The sequence below is a fragment of the Neomonachus schauinslandi genome, chromosome 5 (genome assembly GCF_002201575.2).
Source record: "Neomonachus schauinslandi chromosome 5, ASM220157v2, whole genome shotgun sequence".
Taxonomy (NCBI): domain Eukaryota; kingdom Metazoa; phylum Chordata; class Mammalia; order Carnivora; family Phocidae; genus Neomonachus; species Neomonachus schauinslandi.
In genome coordinates, this window is record NC_058407.1 from 55,818,945 (window position 1) to 55,839,171 (window position 20,227).

The 20,227-nt window shown below is 39.6% G+C and overlaps 1 protein-coding gene across 1 annotated transcript in view; it reads left to right on the top strand.

Moving 5' to 3' along the window:
- LRIG3 (leucine rich repeats and immunoglobulin like domains 3) overlaps positions 1-20,227 on the top strand; it is a 46,609-nt gene that overhangs the window by 15,386 nt on the left and 10,996 nt on the right. Inside the window, exons 4-11 of the mRNA XM_021687215.2 lie at positions 12,670-12,801; positions 13,349-13,492; positions 14,720-14,863; positions 15,151-15,294; positions 15,705-15,848; positions 16,746-16,826; positions 17,735-17,806; positions 19,978-20,049. Coding sequence (XP_021542890.1) covers positions 12,670-12,801; positions 13,349-13,492; positions 14,720-14,863; positions 15,151-15,294; positions 15,705-15,848; positions 16,746-16,826; positions 17,735-17,806; positions 19,978-20,049 — 933 coding nt within the window. The remainder of the gene's footprint in view (positions 1-12,669; positions 12,802-13,348; positions 13,493-14,719; positions 14,864-15,150; positions 15,295-15,704; positions 15,849-16,745; positions 16,827-17,734; positions 17,807-19,977; positions 20,050-20,227) is intronic.

A 20,227-nucleotide genomic window follows, 5' to 3' on the forward strand; every position in this document is an offset into this window, starting at 1 on the left:
GCATGAGCAATTTTAAATGTTTTTATTTCAAAACAAACATTGGAATAGAATCAAAACGAGCATTTCTTTTTTAGAAAAAAAAAATAAGATGCTTTTTGAAGTTAATCACTAATTGCCATGTAATCCTGCACAAGGCACTGGCCTAGGAATAGAAGCAGTACTCTTTAAAGATGAGTGGATGTTTACAAAATCAGGAAATGTAGTCAATTGTATAAATCCCTCTTTTTCTTATTCTCCTCCTCCTGTCTTTTTTGCTTTCAGTTCCTCACCATCATCCCCATTTAAGTATCAACTAAAGGATGAGAGGAATTAGAAATGGTTTGGTAGATTGTATAACTGGCCAAAACCAATTTTTTTGTTGGTGGTGGTTTTGAGTGTCTGCATGCAATCCTGGTAGCTTAGAATGGGAAGGGACATTTCTCCCTATGGAGAGATCTCTGGAAAAAAGAGGTTATCCAGCCTTTGAGCACTTTCAGGGACAAAAGCTTACTTCTTGGTGACAAACTGTTCCACTGTGAATAGTCCTAATTAGTAGGACTTTTTGTTAAGCTGAACTCTTCCCCCACCTTTACCTCTTGTCTTAGTTCGCTGTGTTGGAGAGAACAACTTTGTTCTATTTTCTGCAAATTAATACCTGTAAGTCTTAAAATACATGGTTTTCTTAAAGCCTTCTCTTTTTCCTGGCTCAAATCCCAATTACCCTTTCCTATATGATACTCAGTCTAGACCAGTGTTCCGCAGTGATGGAAATGTTCTATATCTGTGCTGTTTGCTGTGGTAGCTATTAGACACATGGATATCGAACACTTGAAATGTGGCTAGTGTACTGAAGAATTCCGTTTTTAATTGTATTTCATTTAAATTTAAGTAGCTACACATGGCCAGTGGCTGTTGTCCTGAACAATGCAGGTCTAGACTCTTAAGGTCCTCCCATATACACTTCATCTAGCATGGCAGTGTAAAATATGGTACCCAAACAAGATATGCTAAGCGAAATAAGTCAGAGAAAGACAAATACCATATGATTTCACTCATATGTGGAATTTAAGAAACAAAACAGATGAACGGGGGGGAAGGGAAGGAAAAATAAAATAAGATAAAAACAGAGGGAGGTAAACCATAAAAGACTCTTAACGATAAAGAACAAACTGAAGGTTGCTGGAGGGGAGGGGGATGGAGGGATGGGGTAACTGGGTGATGGGCATTAAGGAGGGCCACCTGTGACATTTGCACTTGATTACGCCCACCGCTGTCCATGCCTAGCACAAGGGCCACAATCAGACACAGCCGCACCCACTAGCAGCTTCCTCTTCTTATTTTTTATTTTAATTCCAGCGTAGTTAGCACAGTGTTATATTAGTTTCATGTGTACAATTTAGTGATTCAGCAGTTCCATATTACCCAGTACACATCAAGATAAGTGTACTTTTAATCCCCATCACCTATTTACCCTTCCCCCACCCACCTCCCCTCTGGTAACCAGCAGTTTGTTCTCTGTAGTTACGAATCTGTTTCTTGGTTTGTGTCTGTTTTTTTCCTTTGCTCATTTGTTTTATTTCTTAAATTCCACATATGAGTTAAATTATGGTATTTGTCTTTCTCTGACTGACTTATTTCCCTTAGCATAATACTCTCTAGCTCCATCCATGTTGTTGCAAATGGCAAAATTTCATTCTTTTTTATGGCTGAGTAATATTCCTGTGTGTGTGTGTGTGTGTGTGTGTGTGTGTGTGTACACACACCATTATCCATCTATCGATGGACATTTGGGCTGCTTCCATAGTTTGGCTATAGTAAATAATGCTGCAATAAACAGGAGTGCGTGTATCCCTTTGAATTAGTGTTTACATATTCTTTGGGTAAATATCCAGTAGTACGATTAATTACTGGATTGTAGGGTAGCTCTATTTTTAACTTTTTTTTGGAACCTCCATACTGTTTTCCATAGTGGCTGCCTAGTGTGCATTCCCACCAACAGTGCACAAGGGTTCCTTTTTCTCCTCATCCTCACCAGCACTTGTTTCTTGTGTTTCTGATTTTAGCCATTCTGACAGGTGTGAGATGATAACTCGTTGTAGTTTTGATTTGCATTTCCTGATGATCAGTGATGTTGAGCATCTTTTCATGTGTCTGTTGGCCATCCGGATGTCTTCTTTGGAGAAATGTCTGTTCATGTCTTCTGCTCATTTTTTAATTGGATCATTTGGTTTTTGGATGTTGAGTTATATAAGTTGTTAATATATTTTGGATACTAATCCTTTATCAGATATGTTGTTTGCAAATACCTTCTCCCATTCAGTAGATTGTCTTTTAATTGCGTTGTTTCCTCCCCTGTGCAGAAGCCTTTTATTTTTTATGTAGTCCCAATAGTTTATTTTTGTTGCTACTTCCCTTGCCTCAGGAGACCCATATAGATGTTGCTGTGGTCGGTGTCAGAGAATTACTGCCTGTGTTCTAGGATTTTTATGGTTTCAGGTCTCTCATTTAGATCTTTAATCCATTTTGAATTTATTTTTGTGTATGGTATAAGAAAGTGGTCCAGTTTCATTCTTTTGCATGTCATCTGTCCAGTTTTCCCAACACCATTTGTTGAAGAGACTGTCTTTTTCCTATTGCTTATACTTACCTCCTTTTTTGAAGATTAATTGACCATATAATTGGGGCTTATTTCTGGGCTTTCTGTTCGGTTCCATTGATCTATGTGTCTGTTTTTGGGCCAGTACCACACTGTTTTGATGACTATAGCTTTGTAGTATATCTTGAACTCTGGGATTGTGATACCTCTAGTTTTGTTTTCCTTTTTTAAGATTGCTTTGGCTATTCAGGGTCTTTGTAGTTCCATATAAATTTTAGGATTGTTTGCTCTAGTTTTGTGAAAAATGCTGTTGGTATTTTCAGAAGGGTAATATTAAACCAATAGTATAGATATTTTAACAATATTTGTTTTTCCAGTCCATGAGCTGAGAATTTCTTTCCATGTCTTTGTGTTGTCTTCAATTTCTTTCGTCAGTGTTTTATGATTTTCAGAGTATAGTTCTTTCAACTCTTTGGTTAATTTATTTCTAGGTATTTTATTATTTCTGGTGCAATTGTAAATGGGATTGTTTTCTTAATTTCTTTTTTTGCTGCTTCATTATTAGCTTATAGTAATGCATCAGATTTTGTACAGTGATTTGTATCTTAGCAACTTCCTTTAAAAGTTCGTTATCAATCTACGGATAAAGATAAGGGATATGAGCTCGCTTGCCTTTTTGATCATCATCACCATATTATCTATGTTTTATTCATAAGAACAATTTAAATACTTGGTTAAATGTGATGTTCTTAGTCCATTGGTCTGTGAACCATATCAGAAAATAAAACAACATTAATTTAACCTGATGTGTTCATATACAGAATTAATCTTCTATATGAGAACTGTTTAATTTGAGGTTCAGAATAATAATGTCATGTTTTCTGGTTTGTACTGTCATCTTAAAGGAAAATCCCATATATAGGCTAATTTTTCATTAAAATATACAAAGTTTAAGTTGGGTGAATTTTGGGGTAAAAAATTATAGTAGCTCTTTTGAGGGAAGGTTTTTTGGTTTATTTTGCTTTTTAGAGAAAAGCTGTTTTTATTCATTGATTGGATTTCTATTGAAGACTTCCTATTAAGCATAGTGGACTAATGTATTCATTTCACTCTGCTCTTTCTTAAAACTCCCTTAAAATGGAAGTAAGGTCTAAAAAAAATGCACACAGACAGGAACAAAGATAAAATAGGAAAGAAGACAGTCCAAATAAGAAATGTCATAAAAATTTTGCAAGCAAATGGACAAATTGCAACTGACTTAAAAGAGAGAAAATGGAGTGGATCCCAAAAGCAGCAGATTGTTTTTTCTGCAGAATCATTCTGAGTTCAGAAATTCAAAGCCTATAAGGGTAGGGGTGCAGAGTAGGGCTAAAAATGGGGGAAAGGTTAAAACTCTTTTATAAGAAGCAATGAGACCTCCAGGTTTCTCCTCCATGCTCATCCTCCAAAACTCAAATCCTAGTGACTGTCATAGGCAGAAGACTAGAAGTTACCCTCTGGAGAGTTGAAACAGTGTCTAGAATTTGGGACACAAGCCCAGCTGGGCAAGGAAGGGGTGGGGATTGAGGGTAGCATATTCTGCAATCAGAGAAGTTAAATCTTATCTGAACACTGAGGATGACACTCCCTTGCCCCAGCTTGTTTACCTGTGAGCCCTCCCAGATATTAGCAGTCATGCTTAGACCCACCAGACCAGAGATTGGAAGATTGGAGCAATAAGACATGTGGAGATCCCATCATGAAATAGGTCCCCTCTCTGCCATCTGTGGTGGGACTTGCTAGTCAACAAGTCTATTCCACACACAGTCCTCAGTAAGCTTTTGAGTGCTTTTTATTAAATATGAATGGTTAGCCCAGTGATCACCAGACTTCTGTAGAAGTTTCGAATAAGATCAAGTGTCTACGGGGTGCCTGAGTGGCTCAGTCAGTTAAGCATCTGACTCTTGATTTCAGCTTAGGTCATGATCTCAGGGTTGAGAGATCAAGCCCCATGTCAGGCTCCACGCTGGGCATGGAGCCTGCTTAAGATTCTCTCTCTCCCTCTGTCCTCCACTTCTCTTCTCCCCCTCTCTAAAATTAAAAAAATAAATGAGTGTCTGAAATAAATGGGAAAAGAGAACCAGAGACAGTGGAAGGAAAAGGGAACCTCTGAACAACCTAATGGGTGCAGAAAGAAAAGAGGTGTGATATCCATAAAACAAGTAAAGAATGGTAAATCATTAGTAGTAATAATAATAAGGAATATTGAGAAAATAAGGATGAACTCTTGGAAGTTAAAAATATAACAGATGCTTTAAAAGGTAATAGAAGTGTTGGAAGAAAGTTGAAAACTTTCTCCAAAAGAAGAACCAAAAACAAAGGGATGGAAAATGGGAGAGGAAAAAATGAGAAAATATGAAGATCAGGCAGAAGTCTAACACCTATCTAATTGGAATTCCACAGAGACGTCTGTGGAACTAGAAGGGAGGATATTATCAGACATACAAAAAAAATACCCCAGAACTGAGAAACACACGTCTCTAGGTTGAAGGGCCCTCCTGAATGCCAGCAATTGAAACAGGACCTACACTGGAGACATTACTGGACAGTTTCAGAATATCAGGAGTAAAGAGAAGCTCTGAGAGGTGGAAAAAAAATAGAACACAACACAGGTCACCTGTAGGAGTTGACGGTGGTTCTCCTCGTTGTGCTGCCAGCGACATCTGCATCACCTGGCAATTTGGTAGAAATGCAGATTCTCAGGCTCCATCTAACCTGCTGGAAGAGAAGCCCCCGCCCCCTGGCTCTGATGCCTGCCCACATTTGAGAAACACGGGGATAGAGAATCAGAATGGCCTCTGGCTCCTCAGTCAGTACTTCCATGAGTGCTATGGATAGAGTAAAGCAGGGTCTTCAAAATCCCAAGGGAGAATGGCTTCTAAATTCTATATGCACTCAAACGGTCAGTCCTATAAAGACATTTCCAAACATTGAGGGACGTACCTCTGCTTATGGTTTCTTGGAAAGCTAGTGGAGGATATGCTCCAGGAAAATGAGGGAGGAAACCAAGGATGAAGATGGGCAGCCAGGCAGTGGGACTTCCAACAGAGGTGAAGTCCCCCCAGAGCAAGGCCGGGTTCTGCAGGACACTCCATTTTCTACATAATGGTTGCCTGAACCTTTGTAGCAAATCTGGTCTTCTGCAGGGCTTGTCATCCAAATCCAGAATCACAGCTCCTTAGGCGTGCCTGAGATCATTCCATTCAATGTCCCCTTGCTGGACAGGTGAGAAAATCAAGGTCCACAAAGTCTAGTAAATCAAAATACAACCAAGAAGAGAATCAAAATCCCCTTGCTAGGGAACTGTGATTGGAATTGCTCTTTCAACAAGATCCTACTTTTAACTGGCCGGTTAATGTCTGGAATGGCAGTTTTACCTTTTTTTGGCCAGTAGCTGTAATGGTCGTACCATTTTCTGATGTACATATGCATCTTGAACCACGCTTCGGATAAACCCTTACCAGCCATTCTAAAGCTTGATCTAGAATTTCTGGATGAAGCACTGGTCACAGTTAATTTTTATTGTACATAATTAAATTATTTCAGATTAAAATATTTGTTTAGTAAGTATCTTTGGCATCTTAAATTTTAAGGGATTCACCCTTAAATTTCTGTTTACATAAAGAACTAAATTGAATTCACACTTGGGGATCCAAAAGTGTTGTTTTCTATGTGGTGAAAATGGGCTTTTGACCCCTCTTGCTTTTTTCATTTTTAACATATATTATAATTGGCACATAAATATGGCCCTGATGGTTGTAGGGTATCTGTATTAAAATATTATGGCCATCTTTATTCATGTTCTTGATCCAAAGGGCAATTATATTTTATGTTGACCTGGCTTTTAGCTGAAGGAACGGACTCTTTGCTCCTTACAGTGGCCCATTTGCTGCTTAGTATCATTAGTTCTTAATCAAGAATCTTTCTCCTTGCAAAAGTTCCCTCAGTTGGCTTTACTCTTTGATGCCACAGTGCCAGTGGACCAGTCTGAACATGTGTTCTTTTAATGAAACTTCTTAATTATCTTTTTAGAAAAAAGATGAGCAGAGACAGTTTATTTTTATCTGCATGGGAGAGGTTCTTTTGCTTGCCAAGTCTGTCTGTTAAAAGAAGCCTAACATTATCGGGTGTTAGTTATTCCAGCCAAGGTGGTTTTCAAGGAAGCATTTTGTTGGGGGATGAAGAAGTTATTGTTGGAAATGTAAGTGACCTTTTTTTTTTTTAATGTATTTGCAAAAATGTAGTGTTTTCTTTAACAACTTGTAATTCTTTTATAAATGGGTGCTAACGTGTTTGCTTGCAGGTTGTATATAGAAATCAGTATTTCCTTGGGGCCAAGCTGACTGTCCCAGTCAATACAGTTAATATGCTTTCTCTATGGCTGTGTAGAATGACCACAGCTTCAGCCATTTGTTAGCTCCACTGACTGAATTGGACTCAACGGGTGTGGCTAGAGTGATGCATTCTTAAGAAGAGAGGGCATTGCAACATATAAAAAATGGTTTCAAAGTAAGCTTCACTGTGTACACCTTCTCTAAAAGGTCAATGCCACATGCACATAACCTTCTCTTACATAGCTAAGATTACACATCTTTCTTCACACATCACAGTGGCAAAGCTTTAAGCTGCCTGTTAACATCTATAATAGGTAGGAGACAGTTGAAACTATTGACAGATATTTCTTATTCATCAAGAGGCTGCAGTTTAATTGGTTCAGGAATTCCGATGTGAAAAACCCGGTATTCTGGTTTCTCACAAAGAATATTCCATTCTCCTTTTAGACTCTGGAAATAAACTGACACCATTTATATCCACTTAAGGGTCCATGAAATTCTTTTGAGACTCTTAGGCTTTGTGGAGATAGGAGTGAGTCAGAAAGTAAAACCAATCATCATCTTACCAAGTGATCATGTCACTAACCTCATAACTTTTATTTTACTGTTATAATTTAGTCTGGGTTTACATTCAGTGCAGGCGTTCAGAGGATCAGAACAAATGAGCACAATCTTATATATGGGAATAACACACTTGTCCATTTTCCCAGTGACGACAGACATTAAAATGGTCAGTAGCATCTCACACCTGAGCCAGCTGGGATCCCAGTCTGCACTGCATGCTTTAGAAGGCCTTCCACGTCAGCAACACACACAGAAGCAGTAATGGAGAGTGGATGGGAACTCTCGTAGTGCCGAACTGGGTTCCAGTGTCCAGAGGCTGCAGAGCTGGAAACCTGAGCCTCTGTGTCAAGCAGCGAGAAAAGCACAGCCTGTGCTCTGGGGAACCAGATGCAGAGTGGTGCTTCACCCCCAAAGTGGATCGCTAGGCAGAAGGTCATTGTTATCCCAGCATACTGTCATTGGTCCTCTGCACCTGCTGGTGCTCCTGCACCTGGTCATGCCTGTCCCCCACCAGTGTTTCTACCCACTACTGCCAGAGCGCACTTTCTAAAATGCGTGTCTGATATTGTCACCTCATATCTGAAATCTGCCCTGCTCCCCCAAGATAAAGGCCCAATGTCTGCGAGGTTTACAGGGTCCCACTTGACCTACATTCCTCTCCTCTCAGCTACCTCACTCTTGGACTTCATCTCTCCCCAGTCTTCACCCATGAACTCTCTACTCCAGCCATCAAGGCTTTCTTCCATTTCCTCAAAGGGGAGCCTTCCCTTCCACACACTTGCTTCTGCTTGGAACACTAGCCTGTCTCCTTGCCATGGGAAGTTTTGCTGACCCCTCCCACCACTTTTTTGGGAGGCTGTTCTTTCTTCCACTGCCGCCTTAGCATGGCGCTTATCGCTGTGGTGACCACTTCCATCTGCTGGCCTCTTCTCCCTGCTAGAACGTAAGCTCCATGAGGTCAGGGACCGTATCCATCTTGTTCTTCATTAGATCTCCAGCACTCTCCGAGCAAATACCACTGTAAGAAAATGGCAGGCTCTGTTTGGCTCTGCCTTTTAAAGGTATCTGGCAAAGTGGGTTGAAAGGGGAAATTAGCAGCAAAGTGAAACCGTTATGGTTGAGCCTGAGAAGCGAAGGCTGAGTGAACTACCTGGGACTCCTGTTTTTCCTGTGGCCTCTTGGATGCCTGAGGGAACCGTCTGTGCTCCCACAGACCAAGCCCCCAGCTGTCTGTGTGTCCACAAGGGACTAATTCTACTTGACCTCGGCAATGATTTGACCCTGGAACACCTTGTACTGTCAACAGACACAGATGACCAAAATGTTCGCTGTCCTTTTGAGGTGGATTTGCACAAGGTTGCAATGCCTTCCAATACTTACACGACTTACATACTGTGATTTTTGAACAATGGAAAGATGGTACTTCCACATCAAGTCATGGAAAAAGGTATTCACACAGTTTGTTTTCTTAAAGCATTGCACATCCTGCCAAAAATATTAATTAACCGCAATGCTTTCAGTGTGTTCATCAGTTTTGGCATTTATCCATATTTGGAGAAAAATTAAAGCTGGAGTTGAATTGAATCTTTGTCTTTTAGAAGCAGCTATTCATGACCAGCTCTATTAGAATTATGTTTATTTTGAGGGTTTTAGGTGATTAAAAAGATTTTTAAATCTAGTTTTAATGGAGTTGTCTCCTTTTTTAAAAACTCTTGCATGATATAGAGCAAGTTTGTTTTGTTTAAACTGGGACATATCAGGTGGTTATTTCTCAGTTAGTCTGAGAGCTAATATGAAGCTGGTATTTGGATTTAATTCAGTTCCATTAGCACAGAGTTAAAATTCTGTGATACAGGGACTATTATCCTGGCAGTTGTAAGGGATTTTTGTGCGAGGAAGCAGGGCTGACAAAGAGGGCACTGTGCACGCTCCATCTGTAACTGAGCACTTTCACACTGCAATTTAGGAAGTGTGCAGTTCAGGAAATTGCTGGCTTTGGCTGGAGCATACTTTAACTGCAAGGAAAATTTTATTCGTCACTCAAGTAATTGGCAGTTTTAATACCTTGTTCATAATTACTTAATAAACAAATGAACACATAAACCAAAGATTGTATGGCCTGTTATCTAACTCGTAGCCTTATTTGACCAACGTGATAGACACCTGTGGGTCTCCCTCTCCCTCCCACAAAAAACCAGTTTGTTCCATTTATTGCAAAAATCTATAGCTGAGCCCTTTCTTTGTGTTGTTAAATGTTAAGTGTGGCTGTCCTAGCCTCAGACAGCCCGGGGGGCCAAAACCAGATGCAGAGTTTGATGGGAGGCAGTGACTAGGGACGGGGGCGGGGTGGGCAGCGTTGGAGAGAGGGGAGCATTTCAGGGTTACTCTGCTGTTTGTGGGAGGACATCCTGGTAATGCAAACATTTGGGTTATGTGTTTAAGAGAACATTTTTGTCCCCTAAAGTGTGGTTTTGTTTAACCCACACACCCTGACCCTAAGGCCCTGTGGCTTGTCTCTTGGACTAAATCCATCTCCGGGATCTAGAAATTGACTAATTGTCTCGCTTGCATTCCCCTGTACCTCACAACTAGATCAAGGAGTTTATACACTGGCAAATCCAGATGTGGGAAATGGTCAAAATCAGAGGTCATGGCTGACTTGACTCTAAACAAAGTCTGTAAGACTTTATGGGAGACTAAGGGGCTTGATACTTGTTACTTGTAAATAGGACTGTTACCCCCCTTTTTTTTTAACCTTACTGTAATCACAGACAAATTCAGCTTTTAAGATCTATCACCTATGCCTGTTACCTTGTATAGGATAACTTCAGAGTGAAGAGTTAGATTCCCTGATGACCTGGATCAAAACACATGATTCCCTGCAGTCCTTAAAAGTAACATATGGAGGATTTTAACAATGTTTTGAGAAGTTTTGTTTGTTGTTGTTTAAATAGAAAAGGTCCAACTTGTTTTCTCCCCTTATTGTCCTTTCCTGTGGGGAAATCAGCACCTGACATTGGCACGTATTCAGGAAGTTGGTCTTCTTCTCTGGTGGATGGCAAACATATGCACACCCCTGGGTTGTCTTCCTGGGGTGCAAGCAAGACTGGGGAGACCCTGTTTCCAGGGCATCCTTAGTGTTGGCATGGTGATGGCTCCATGAGCCAGTGTTGATTCCCACATTAGTTTGAAACCAGAAGTTCAGCATTTCTGCAAGGGTGAGAAGTTGTGGCCCTTTCTGGGGGTGCATCTCCACATAAGAACTTAATTGCCAAAATATGTTTGACAGTGTATTCTATGAAACCAGCCTTCAGCGATTGCTTTGGGACCAGTATGGCCTCATAGGTTAAAAGCTCTGGTTTCCTAATTTTACAATTATCTATAATATCTCTACTAGAGAAACATTTCTGTGATTACATGGCATACTGTATGAACAATGCTTAGCCTCAGCTTGACATTTGAGATGTTCTCAACGTTCTTAGGTTTCATGCGCAGTCCAGGACAGAGGGGTAGAGACCTATCCCCCTACTTCAGAGGAGCTCAGAGTACGGCAGAGAAGGTACTCTGAACTCAAGGACCTTCTGAGATGGTGAGAGGCCTATGTGTTATAATGAAACTCTCAAAGCACTATAGAAATACGGTATTGGTAGAAAGATACACACATGAGATGTATTTCCTAAGTTTTCCCATTAAATGAGGCTTACCCATAGACTATGTATAAAAATAGCAGTGTGTGACATATCATGTATAGAGTTCTGCCTAGAGCCTTCAGATTCTTTCGTTGTTCCGTGGGTTGTAAAGAGACCTTCTTTGTAAGTGGAGTTTGTTTTCATCCTGGCCTTCCTACGTTGACATGTTGTTTTCCCCTGCCAAATGATGGTCTAAAAAGTCCAGGCTCCCTGGGGCGCCTGGGTGGCTCAGACGGTTAAGCGTCTGCCTTCGGCTCAGGTCATGATCTCAGGGTCCTGGGATCGAGCCCTGCATCGGGTTCCCTGTTCCAGCAGGGAGTCTGCTTCTCCCGCTCTCTCTGCTGTTCCCCCTGCTTGTGCTCTCTCTCTCTGTCAAAAATAAATAAAATCTTTAAAAAAAAAAAAAAAAGTCCAGGCTCCCTGATCTAATATGACAAATAAGATGGCTTGCACATCAGTTTGATTCCTGTTTTCTAGCAAGATTGTCATTTAGTGTTGAATTTCCCCTTGAAAGCTGTTGTACTGTTGACCTTTTAAGAGATTTGACTTGGCCTCTTTTGTTTTGTTTTGTTTTGTTTTTCATCTGTGGTGTAGGATAGGGCTCACCAATGGAACTTTCAGTGATGAAATGTTCTGTATGTGCACTGACCCATTTGACAGCCACCAAGCACATGTGGGTGTTGAGAACCTGAAATTTGGCTACTGTGATTAAGGAACTGAATTTTAACCTTTAATTTTAATTTAAAGTGCTACATGTGGCTACCATATTGGTCATCATGGTCTGGTGTTTAAGACTGTTAATGTCAAACTATTAATCTAATTAAATAGAGATTATTTAGACTGGTGTGCTTATACATAATAACCTTTATAATATTCAAAGCCCTGGAGCATATCCACTGGTTTCGAAGACTATGGCAATACCTTGAAACTTGCTATTTCTTGAAGAAAAAGAGAGCTCTCTAGCATGGCTTAAAAAAAGAAAAAACCAATCTGATGAGTATTTTAAGTTCATTGGTACCTGTCGTATGGGTACTGTTCAGGAGAAGAATTAGAAATAGCTTAGGAATCAAGAAAAAGAATAGGGAACTAACACATCAGTGCCTGGAATGCCAACTCAGTGTTAGTCAATTTATATACCATTTAATAAAATAATAAGGAAGAAGGACTGGTAACCAAAAAAAAAGATAAAAATCAGACAGTTTTTAGGTGCTTAGCGTTTGGATAGCCACAGCTGTTAAACACACCCAGATTTATATAGGAGTGCTTTCATACATTCTAATATGATGATTTACTATTTAAGGTGAAATTAAAGTGACATAAGAATTGCTGTTTAACTTTTAAAAGTACAGTTTTAGAACTGTAGTTTTCCATATTTCTGAAGAACAGATTAGGAATAGAAAATATTTCTCACCTTTCAGATTGTTGTATTATTATTAACCCTGTCACCTGTGCTATCCTTAAATTCCAGAGCTGGAAACAGAATTGTTGAAATATTACCTGAACATCTGAAACAATTTCAATCCCTCGAAACTTTGGACCTGAGCAGCAATAACATTACAGAGCTTAAAACTCCCCTTCCGCCTCTACAACTCAAATATCTGTAAGTCAAGTCTTCTTTAACAAAAATACTCACCTATGATGAAAATACCGTGTCATAATAATAAAAAATCAACTTTAAGATGTAATAAAATCTGCCTTTTTTTTTAACTGCTGGTGTATCAGCATCGTAACTTTCTTATTGACATGTAATTTGCTATAAACCCAAATAACCACAGTCTTTATTCTGTTGTTGCACTTTCAGATTACAAAAAATTAGGCATCCTTTATTAGAAAAACTATTTGGAATTAAAAGTGCTTCTTTAAAAAATTAAACCACTCTTTGTTTCATTAATAAGTGAATTTTATAAAAATTGGGATAAGCATCTGTAACAAATTTTTATACCTTTCAAATATTCCAGTCACTCTTTCCTTAGCAGTATGTGTGAATCGTAGTCAACGTTGGTCCAAAAGGACCCAAAGACTTAATTTTTAAGTGTCCGTTCATACAAATGATGGTTAGGTTCTCTGGAGATTATAATACAGAGAGTATATGTGTTTTAACTTTCCAAAGAGCCAGAAGGAGAAGCTCATCTTCAAACTTTTAACAGGTATCTCAACAGCAACCGAGTCACTTTAATGGAACCTGGGTATTTTGACAATCTGGCCAACACACTTCTGATGTTGAAACTGAACAGGAACCGAATCTCAGCTATCCCACCCAAGATGTTTAAACTGCCCCAGCTGCAACACCTGTAAGTAAGATATCCTCTTAGACAGTGTTTCTTCATCTCCTCTGAACCCTTGGTGTCTGTTGCCTAAAATCCACAACGTGACCGAAGGAGTTTAGAAGCAAGGCTGTGGCTCTCTTCCCTTCGAGAACTAGAGTGGCCGAATTTCTGAATCGGAAAGAGCCTTCACAGTCACCTAGTGCAAACTCCTGCCTGACGGGGCAGGTTCGATTGTTACTGAAGGAAGGAACAGTGTCGTCACTGAACGATCTCCATACAAAGGCATCATTGTGGCACTGGCGAAATCATGGTGACGCCCAACAGCTGTGGTTTATGAAAATAATACCGACAACTCCAGGAGGCTCTATAGCTTAAGTGGCTGCAAAGAGCTGTCTCGTTAATAGTGGTGGAACGATCTGTGAACAGGCTCCTACAATATAGTGGTTTTCAAACTTGGCTTCACATTATAGGCACTGGGGAGCTTTTAAAATCCCAGTGTGGGCGCCTGGGTGGCTCAGTCGGTTAAGCGTCTGCCTTCGGCTCAGGTCATGATCCCAGGGTCCTGGGATCGAGCCCCGCATCGGGCTCCTGGCTCAGCAGGGAGCCTGCTTCTCCCTCTCCCACTCCCCCTGCTTGTGTTCCTGCTCTCGCTATCTCTCTGTCAAATAAATAAATAAAATCTTTCTTTAAAAAAAATTAAAAAATAAAAATATAAAAAAATCCCAATGTCCAGGCCACACCCTAGACCAATTATATTAGAATCTCTGGGGGTAAGATCCAGGCTTCGGTAATTTTTAAAACTCTCCAGGTGATTTCAGTGTGCAACCAAGGTTGAAAATGACTGCCTTGAAGAGAAAGCATTAAACAGAAAAAGAACCGTGAAAGAGAGTAACCAACTTTTGTAAGCAGAATAAGCCCTGCCCCTGAATAGACTTCATGTTTTAACATAATATTCAGTATACTCACTCTGGATAATCTAAAAACAAATACACTGAGTTGATAAGCATTTTAGAAATTAAAGCGTAGTCTAGTTTCAATATTTCACTATTCCAAAAATATATCACACATTTCAGGAGGAAATTCACTCCCTGCTAATAAGTCCGAATTCTTCTCAATAAAAATGTTTAGAAATTTAAAACCTTCTATGTAATTTAATACAGGCTAGTTTAACTATATTGTAGTAATGTCACATTTTATTACCACCTCCAGAATTTTGTCGTATAAGCTGTTTAACTATTCTATCCAATGCAGTGAACTGAACCGGAACAAGATTAAAAACGTAGATGGGCTCACATTCCAAGGGCTCGGTGCTCTGAAGTCTCTGAAAATGCAAAGAAATGGAGTAACAAAACTTATGGATGGAGCTTTTTGGGGGCTGAGCAGCATGGAGATCTTGTAAGTGTGGCTTATCACAGTTCCTGCTTCGGTAGTATGATTGTGGAGTGCTATGAAATCCTATGTTAAAATCTCATAATTTACAATCTTATAATACTCAGTTTTGTTTCAGGTAACATGACTGAGAATTTATAAGCCCGTTGTATTTTTTGCTGATGTCTTTATACAACAAAAGCTAAACATCTTGTAACAATAGGAATATGTAATAGGTTGTAATCATATGTCTCCTTTGAAGAGACTAGATAATGAACTTTTGATCCTGCTTTTGACTCTTATTGTAAATGTAGGCAGCTGGACCATAACAACCTAACAGAGATTACCAAAGGCTGGCTTTACGGCTTGCTGATGCTGCAGGAACTTCATCTCAGCCAAAATGCCATCAACAGGATCAGCCCTGATGCCTGGGAGTTCTGCCAGAAACTCAGTGAGCTGTGAGTTGCCTTTTATTCTCCTCAGGTTCGAGAGCAGGGATCATGCCAGAGCATGAGCTTCTTACCACTGATCTGTGAAATTTTCATAACAAAGTTTCCAAGGTGACAGCTTTTTTCACATGCAACCTAGTCATATTTTTGTTGTGATAAGTTGAAGCCAGCTGTGCTGTTTGAGTTCTAGGGCACATGGGCTAAATCAGTGATGGGCTATTTTCAAATAAAGAGAATTTTTTTTAATTACTAGGATTAGAAATAATGTTTACCTGAGTATTATTAAGAAGGCAGAGTGTTAAAATAAGGATTATTGTGGTTACATATATTACCTGTTGTTTGAAAACAAATCATTGTGTTGAATTGGAAAATAAAGGCTATTATTTGTTTTTGGTTTTTGTTTTTTTTTTTTTTTACAGGGACCTAACTTTCAATCACTTATCGAGGTTGGATGATTCAAGCTTCCTGGGCCTAAGCTTACTAAATACACTGCACATTGGGAATAACAAAGTCAGCCACATTGCTGATTGTGCCTTCCGGGGGCTTTCCAGTTTAAAGACTTTGTAAGTACACATTTTGTTCTCCATACATGAACCTAATTGGTTCCTAAATGTGCCCACTTTTCTCCAAGCAGATTTCCTTTGTTGTGAAGGAAATATGTATAGACTCAGAAAGTAGTGTCTTAATCTTTCCCAGATCAGTTTGATTAAAATCAGCCCATTTCATCCATATGTGTTTCTTAGAGGGATTAAAAAGGACAATGATCAGATTGGTTTGGTGATTACACTTAGCCTTCTCAGGATCTCCAGGAAGTTGGTAACTGCTCAAAAGGGAAACGATTTTAAATCCACTGATTTTTCTTTATAAAAATGCAGATTAGAAAAGTACCCAGAACATAAAAGATATACAAAGGGCAGCAAAGGAAGATGCCTATCATATCCAGACTTGATCTCTGTCCTAAGAGGAAGAAGGCAGAGTTGGATTAATTGACCTTTGAAGAATCTCTGAAATGTTCATTTTAATGTTGTGCAATGGGCTTTTTTGTTTTTGCACTGTCAGAAACTTTTGCTCTGTTCACTATTTGAAGCATTACATAATTGAAAGGCATGCTGTGTGCTTTGGCCAGCTCCTACTTGTGTGGTTGGAGCGGTGGTTTTAAAGTTTAATGTATTTTTCAGATTGTTCAGGTCTTTCAGAATTTAGTCATCTTGATAGAGGAATTAATAGGACCGAATCAACTGTCCTGATTTTGGACAAAAACTTAGTGTTGGGAGAGGGAAAGTGTTTTCTATTGTTTTGAAAGGGGTGGAGATGACGTGGGGGATTATGAGGAATTTATTACAAATTACATGCCTCCTGGGTGGCAATATTAGCTTTCTGAGCATCTCTCTAAGGAGAGTGCTTATATCTTTTGTTAAGTGCCTGGTACCAGTTTCGGTAACATTTCTTCTTATAATTAGGGATCTGAAGAACAATGAAATTTCCTGGACTATTGAAGACATGAACGGTGCTTTCTCTGGGCTTGACAAACTGAGGCGGCTGTGAGTAGGATTTGCTTCATGGTTGCCTCCCTGTCTGACCTACACCTATTGAAGTCCATTCTGCAGGATGAGATTTGAGAGAGTTTAGAACTAGAGGCTGAATCTGGTCGCTTCCCTTGGTCATCTCCCCAGATGAGTGTTGTTATACAGGATGGGTATTAATTAGCTTTTCTTCCTTGGTATGGCGGTTTTCTCCAACACTTTGGTGAGCTGTGACTTATTTTAATATCCAGCCCAGAATTTTAAATTGTTTCAAGTGCTTAGAATCTTGGGATTATCGTTGTGTGGAAGGACACTCCTGATCTCAGCATTTTGGAACTTTCAGTGTTGCGTTCTGCTCACAGAATCTGTAAGTGGCGAGCCCCAGTGCCCACTGGTAACACTGCCATAGGCTCCAGGCAGTACAGGCAGAAACCTGCTTCTGTTCGCCTTACAGTGGCCCTGTCGGTGGCCGGACCCTGTGTCCTAAGTTTTCAAGTCGAGTTCCATATAGCCCTAAACTTCCGTGGATGATGAAACTATCCATGGGCAGGGAGTGTAAGAAGACCTCCACTATTGTCTGTTTTACTAATTATAGTTCTGAGACCATTTACCTGGAAGGAAGTTTCTACCTCTTCCTAAGAAGACTTTGAAAATCACATCTTTAATTTAACTGCCGGAGTAACTTATTGAATACCTATATTTGCCGGTTCTCTCTTGAATGCTTTGAGACCATGCTGAACTATGTTACTGAAATAGATAGCATGAATACGTTTGTACAGGGTATATCATTTAATTGAAGAAAATAGAATTGTTCACAATGATTTTTTTTCCCCCACATTGATTTCAAAAGAGATTCTTTTCATGAGAATTCCACCCCCAAATGGGGCTTTAACTATTCCATTGTAACTTTTTTTTTCCCCCCTCAGAATACTCCAGGGAAACCGGATTCGATCTATTACCAAAAAAGCCTTTACCGGTTTGGACGCATTAGAACATCTGTGAGTGACTGGAATTTAGTTACCCTAAAGGAGTCTAAGATGGTTACCTATTTATGTGTCATGAAACATAAACTAGAATCTAATTTTGTTGGCATTCTCTCTGTACCATAAAGTATATTTACACATCTGCTTATCCTCTACCAGTTTATCTACGTACCTATATCTATATGAAAGTATATAGGTATACATTTTCCTTTGCACTTGAGGACATCACTATACATTATTGGGTTTTTTTTCAGTTATTTTTCTCAAGTAGTGATATATGTAATTTTCAAAAACCTACCATTTATTGTGCACTTACTATACATCAGGCGTTATGCCAGGTATTTATATAGAGTCTCATTTAATCCTCACGAGAAAATTGTCCAGGAGCTCCTGTTACCTTTATTTTTAAGAAGTGGAGGTTTTGAGTATCCATTGATTCTGTTGAACAGTTAGGATGGTGACTTTCATTTTAAAGATTAAAAAAGCAATTGCCCATGGTCCTTAGGAGTGACATTAGGAGGGTAGTGACACTACTTTGAGGCTTTTCTTAGTTTGTCATTGCTGTTGTTCAATTACAAAACATAAAACCTGTTTTCCCACCTTTGTTCTTTCTCTTGTTCGGTTTTGCTACCAGCGCCTGGGCTCGCAGTTGCCCGAGGCAGGACTCACAGCAGGGCTGCCTCTGCCGTCCGTGTCCCTGTGCCACACTAGTTCTTGTCTTCACAGTCTCTGCGCCACTCCCTCACATGTTTTCGAAATGACATTTGGGGAACGCAGGTATTTCCAGCCACTAGGAGGGCAGGCTAGCCAGCCTTGATAGGAGTCAAACCTGCATGAGCGCTGAACCAACCAGCTTCTTACAACCATGGGAATATTTCCACTTGTACAGAAAGAGTAAAAAATGATGTAAAAGACCTCCACTCTAGTAGGGAATGTTTATAGCCAAAAGTTTTGATATCAACTTGGACAAAAGAAGTTTGGAACACATTTGGGCAAACCCACATTTGCACTGTGTTTGAGAGAGATGATTTCGCCATTGTCTGTGACCACCTTGTTGTCTTCTGACTCATTTATTAGTTTGAGGGAGGTTTGGCTTGCTAGCCACGCTGACAGAAGCAATTCAGGCTGGAGTCCGATGGTTCTGCAAAGCAGAATTTGGAAGGGCGGACCAGTGTTGCTGGACTTCTTGGAACAAATTATTTTCAAAGGGAAACTAGCCAGAGGGTTTGTCATCTGACCCATTTCATTTCTGGGAAAGTGGAATTAGTGGATCAGTGGAGTATTAACCTCTGCTGCAGTTTTTTAAACCTTCTTGACTCTCCCAGCCTCTTTCTCTGCCCATGTTTGGTACCTTTGTCCTCTGTTGACCCTCATCTCATTCAGAATCCTTTATGTATACTCTGACCCCATAAAGAAAAACAGAGTAGTAATCATTGTGGAGAGTGCTTTAATTTAAACTGCTTGTAAGCACTAGTTAAAAATAAATTCAGCCTAGAATATTCTCTGGTTTTATAAATGTCCTGCCCAAAGTGTGTTTTAAAAGCAAGTACATCTTGTCTGAATGCCTTACTGTCTCTACTAGTGAGTTGTGTGTGGCAGAATGGGTTACTGACCAAGAGCATAGGTTTTGAAATGGAAAATAATTGAGTTCACATCTTCCCCTTTCATGGTGAACAAGGTAGTAAAACCATATTCTTTTGGGTTGCTATGAGGAATAAATGTAATACTACGTAAATGTAAATCATTTAACGCAGTGCATGTCATAGAAAGTATTTTATACATGATGGGTTTTTTAAAAAGCATAACTATGAGAAATTTTACTTGTGTATTTAAAAGTTACTATTGGTTACTAATTTGAATATTGAGAAACAATAAAATAATACAGCAGAACAAACCATAAAACTATAAAAAAAAAATACAGCAGAACAGCTTAGTAGGCCCTCATGAGTCAAATCACCTGGACATGATGATATAAAGCAAATCTTTTTTACTATAACAGAACCTGCCTCTGGTACAAATATTCGTGTTCTTTGATCCAAGCTTCCTAATGGGTTCTTCTGGAGTTGCCCAGTTGGTACATTTCAGCACATGGAGTAGTTTGGTGAATGGGGTGGGCAGTGTGGGCCCAGCTTTTGCCTGAGGCAGGCAGTGATTCCCTCTAATGTATTCAATTTGGTTGTTTTCAGAGATCTGAGTGACAACGCAATCATGTCATTACAAGGCAATGCATTTTCACAAATGAAGAAACTTCAGCAATTGTAAGTTTTCCCTTTCTTTCCAAGAGTTTCAAATGAAACATGGTGTCAGGGAAGCTGTCGGTGGCGGGGGGGGGGGGCATGTCAGCCTAGATCACATGTCTATAAAATGTATCTAGCGCGTTCTTAGCGTTACTTAATTTTTATACCAGAAAGCAAAGGGAGTTGGCGATTTGTTTCT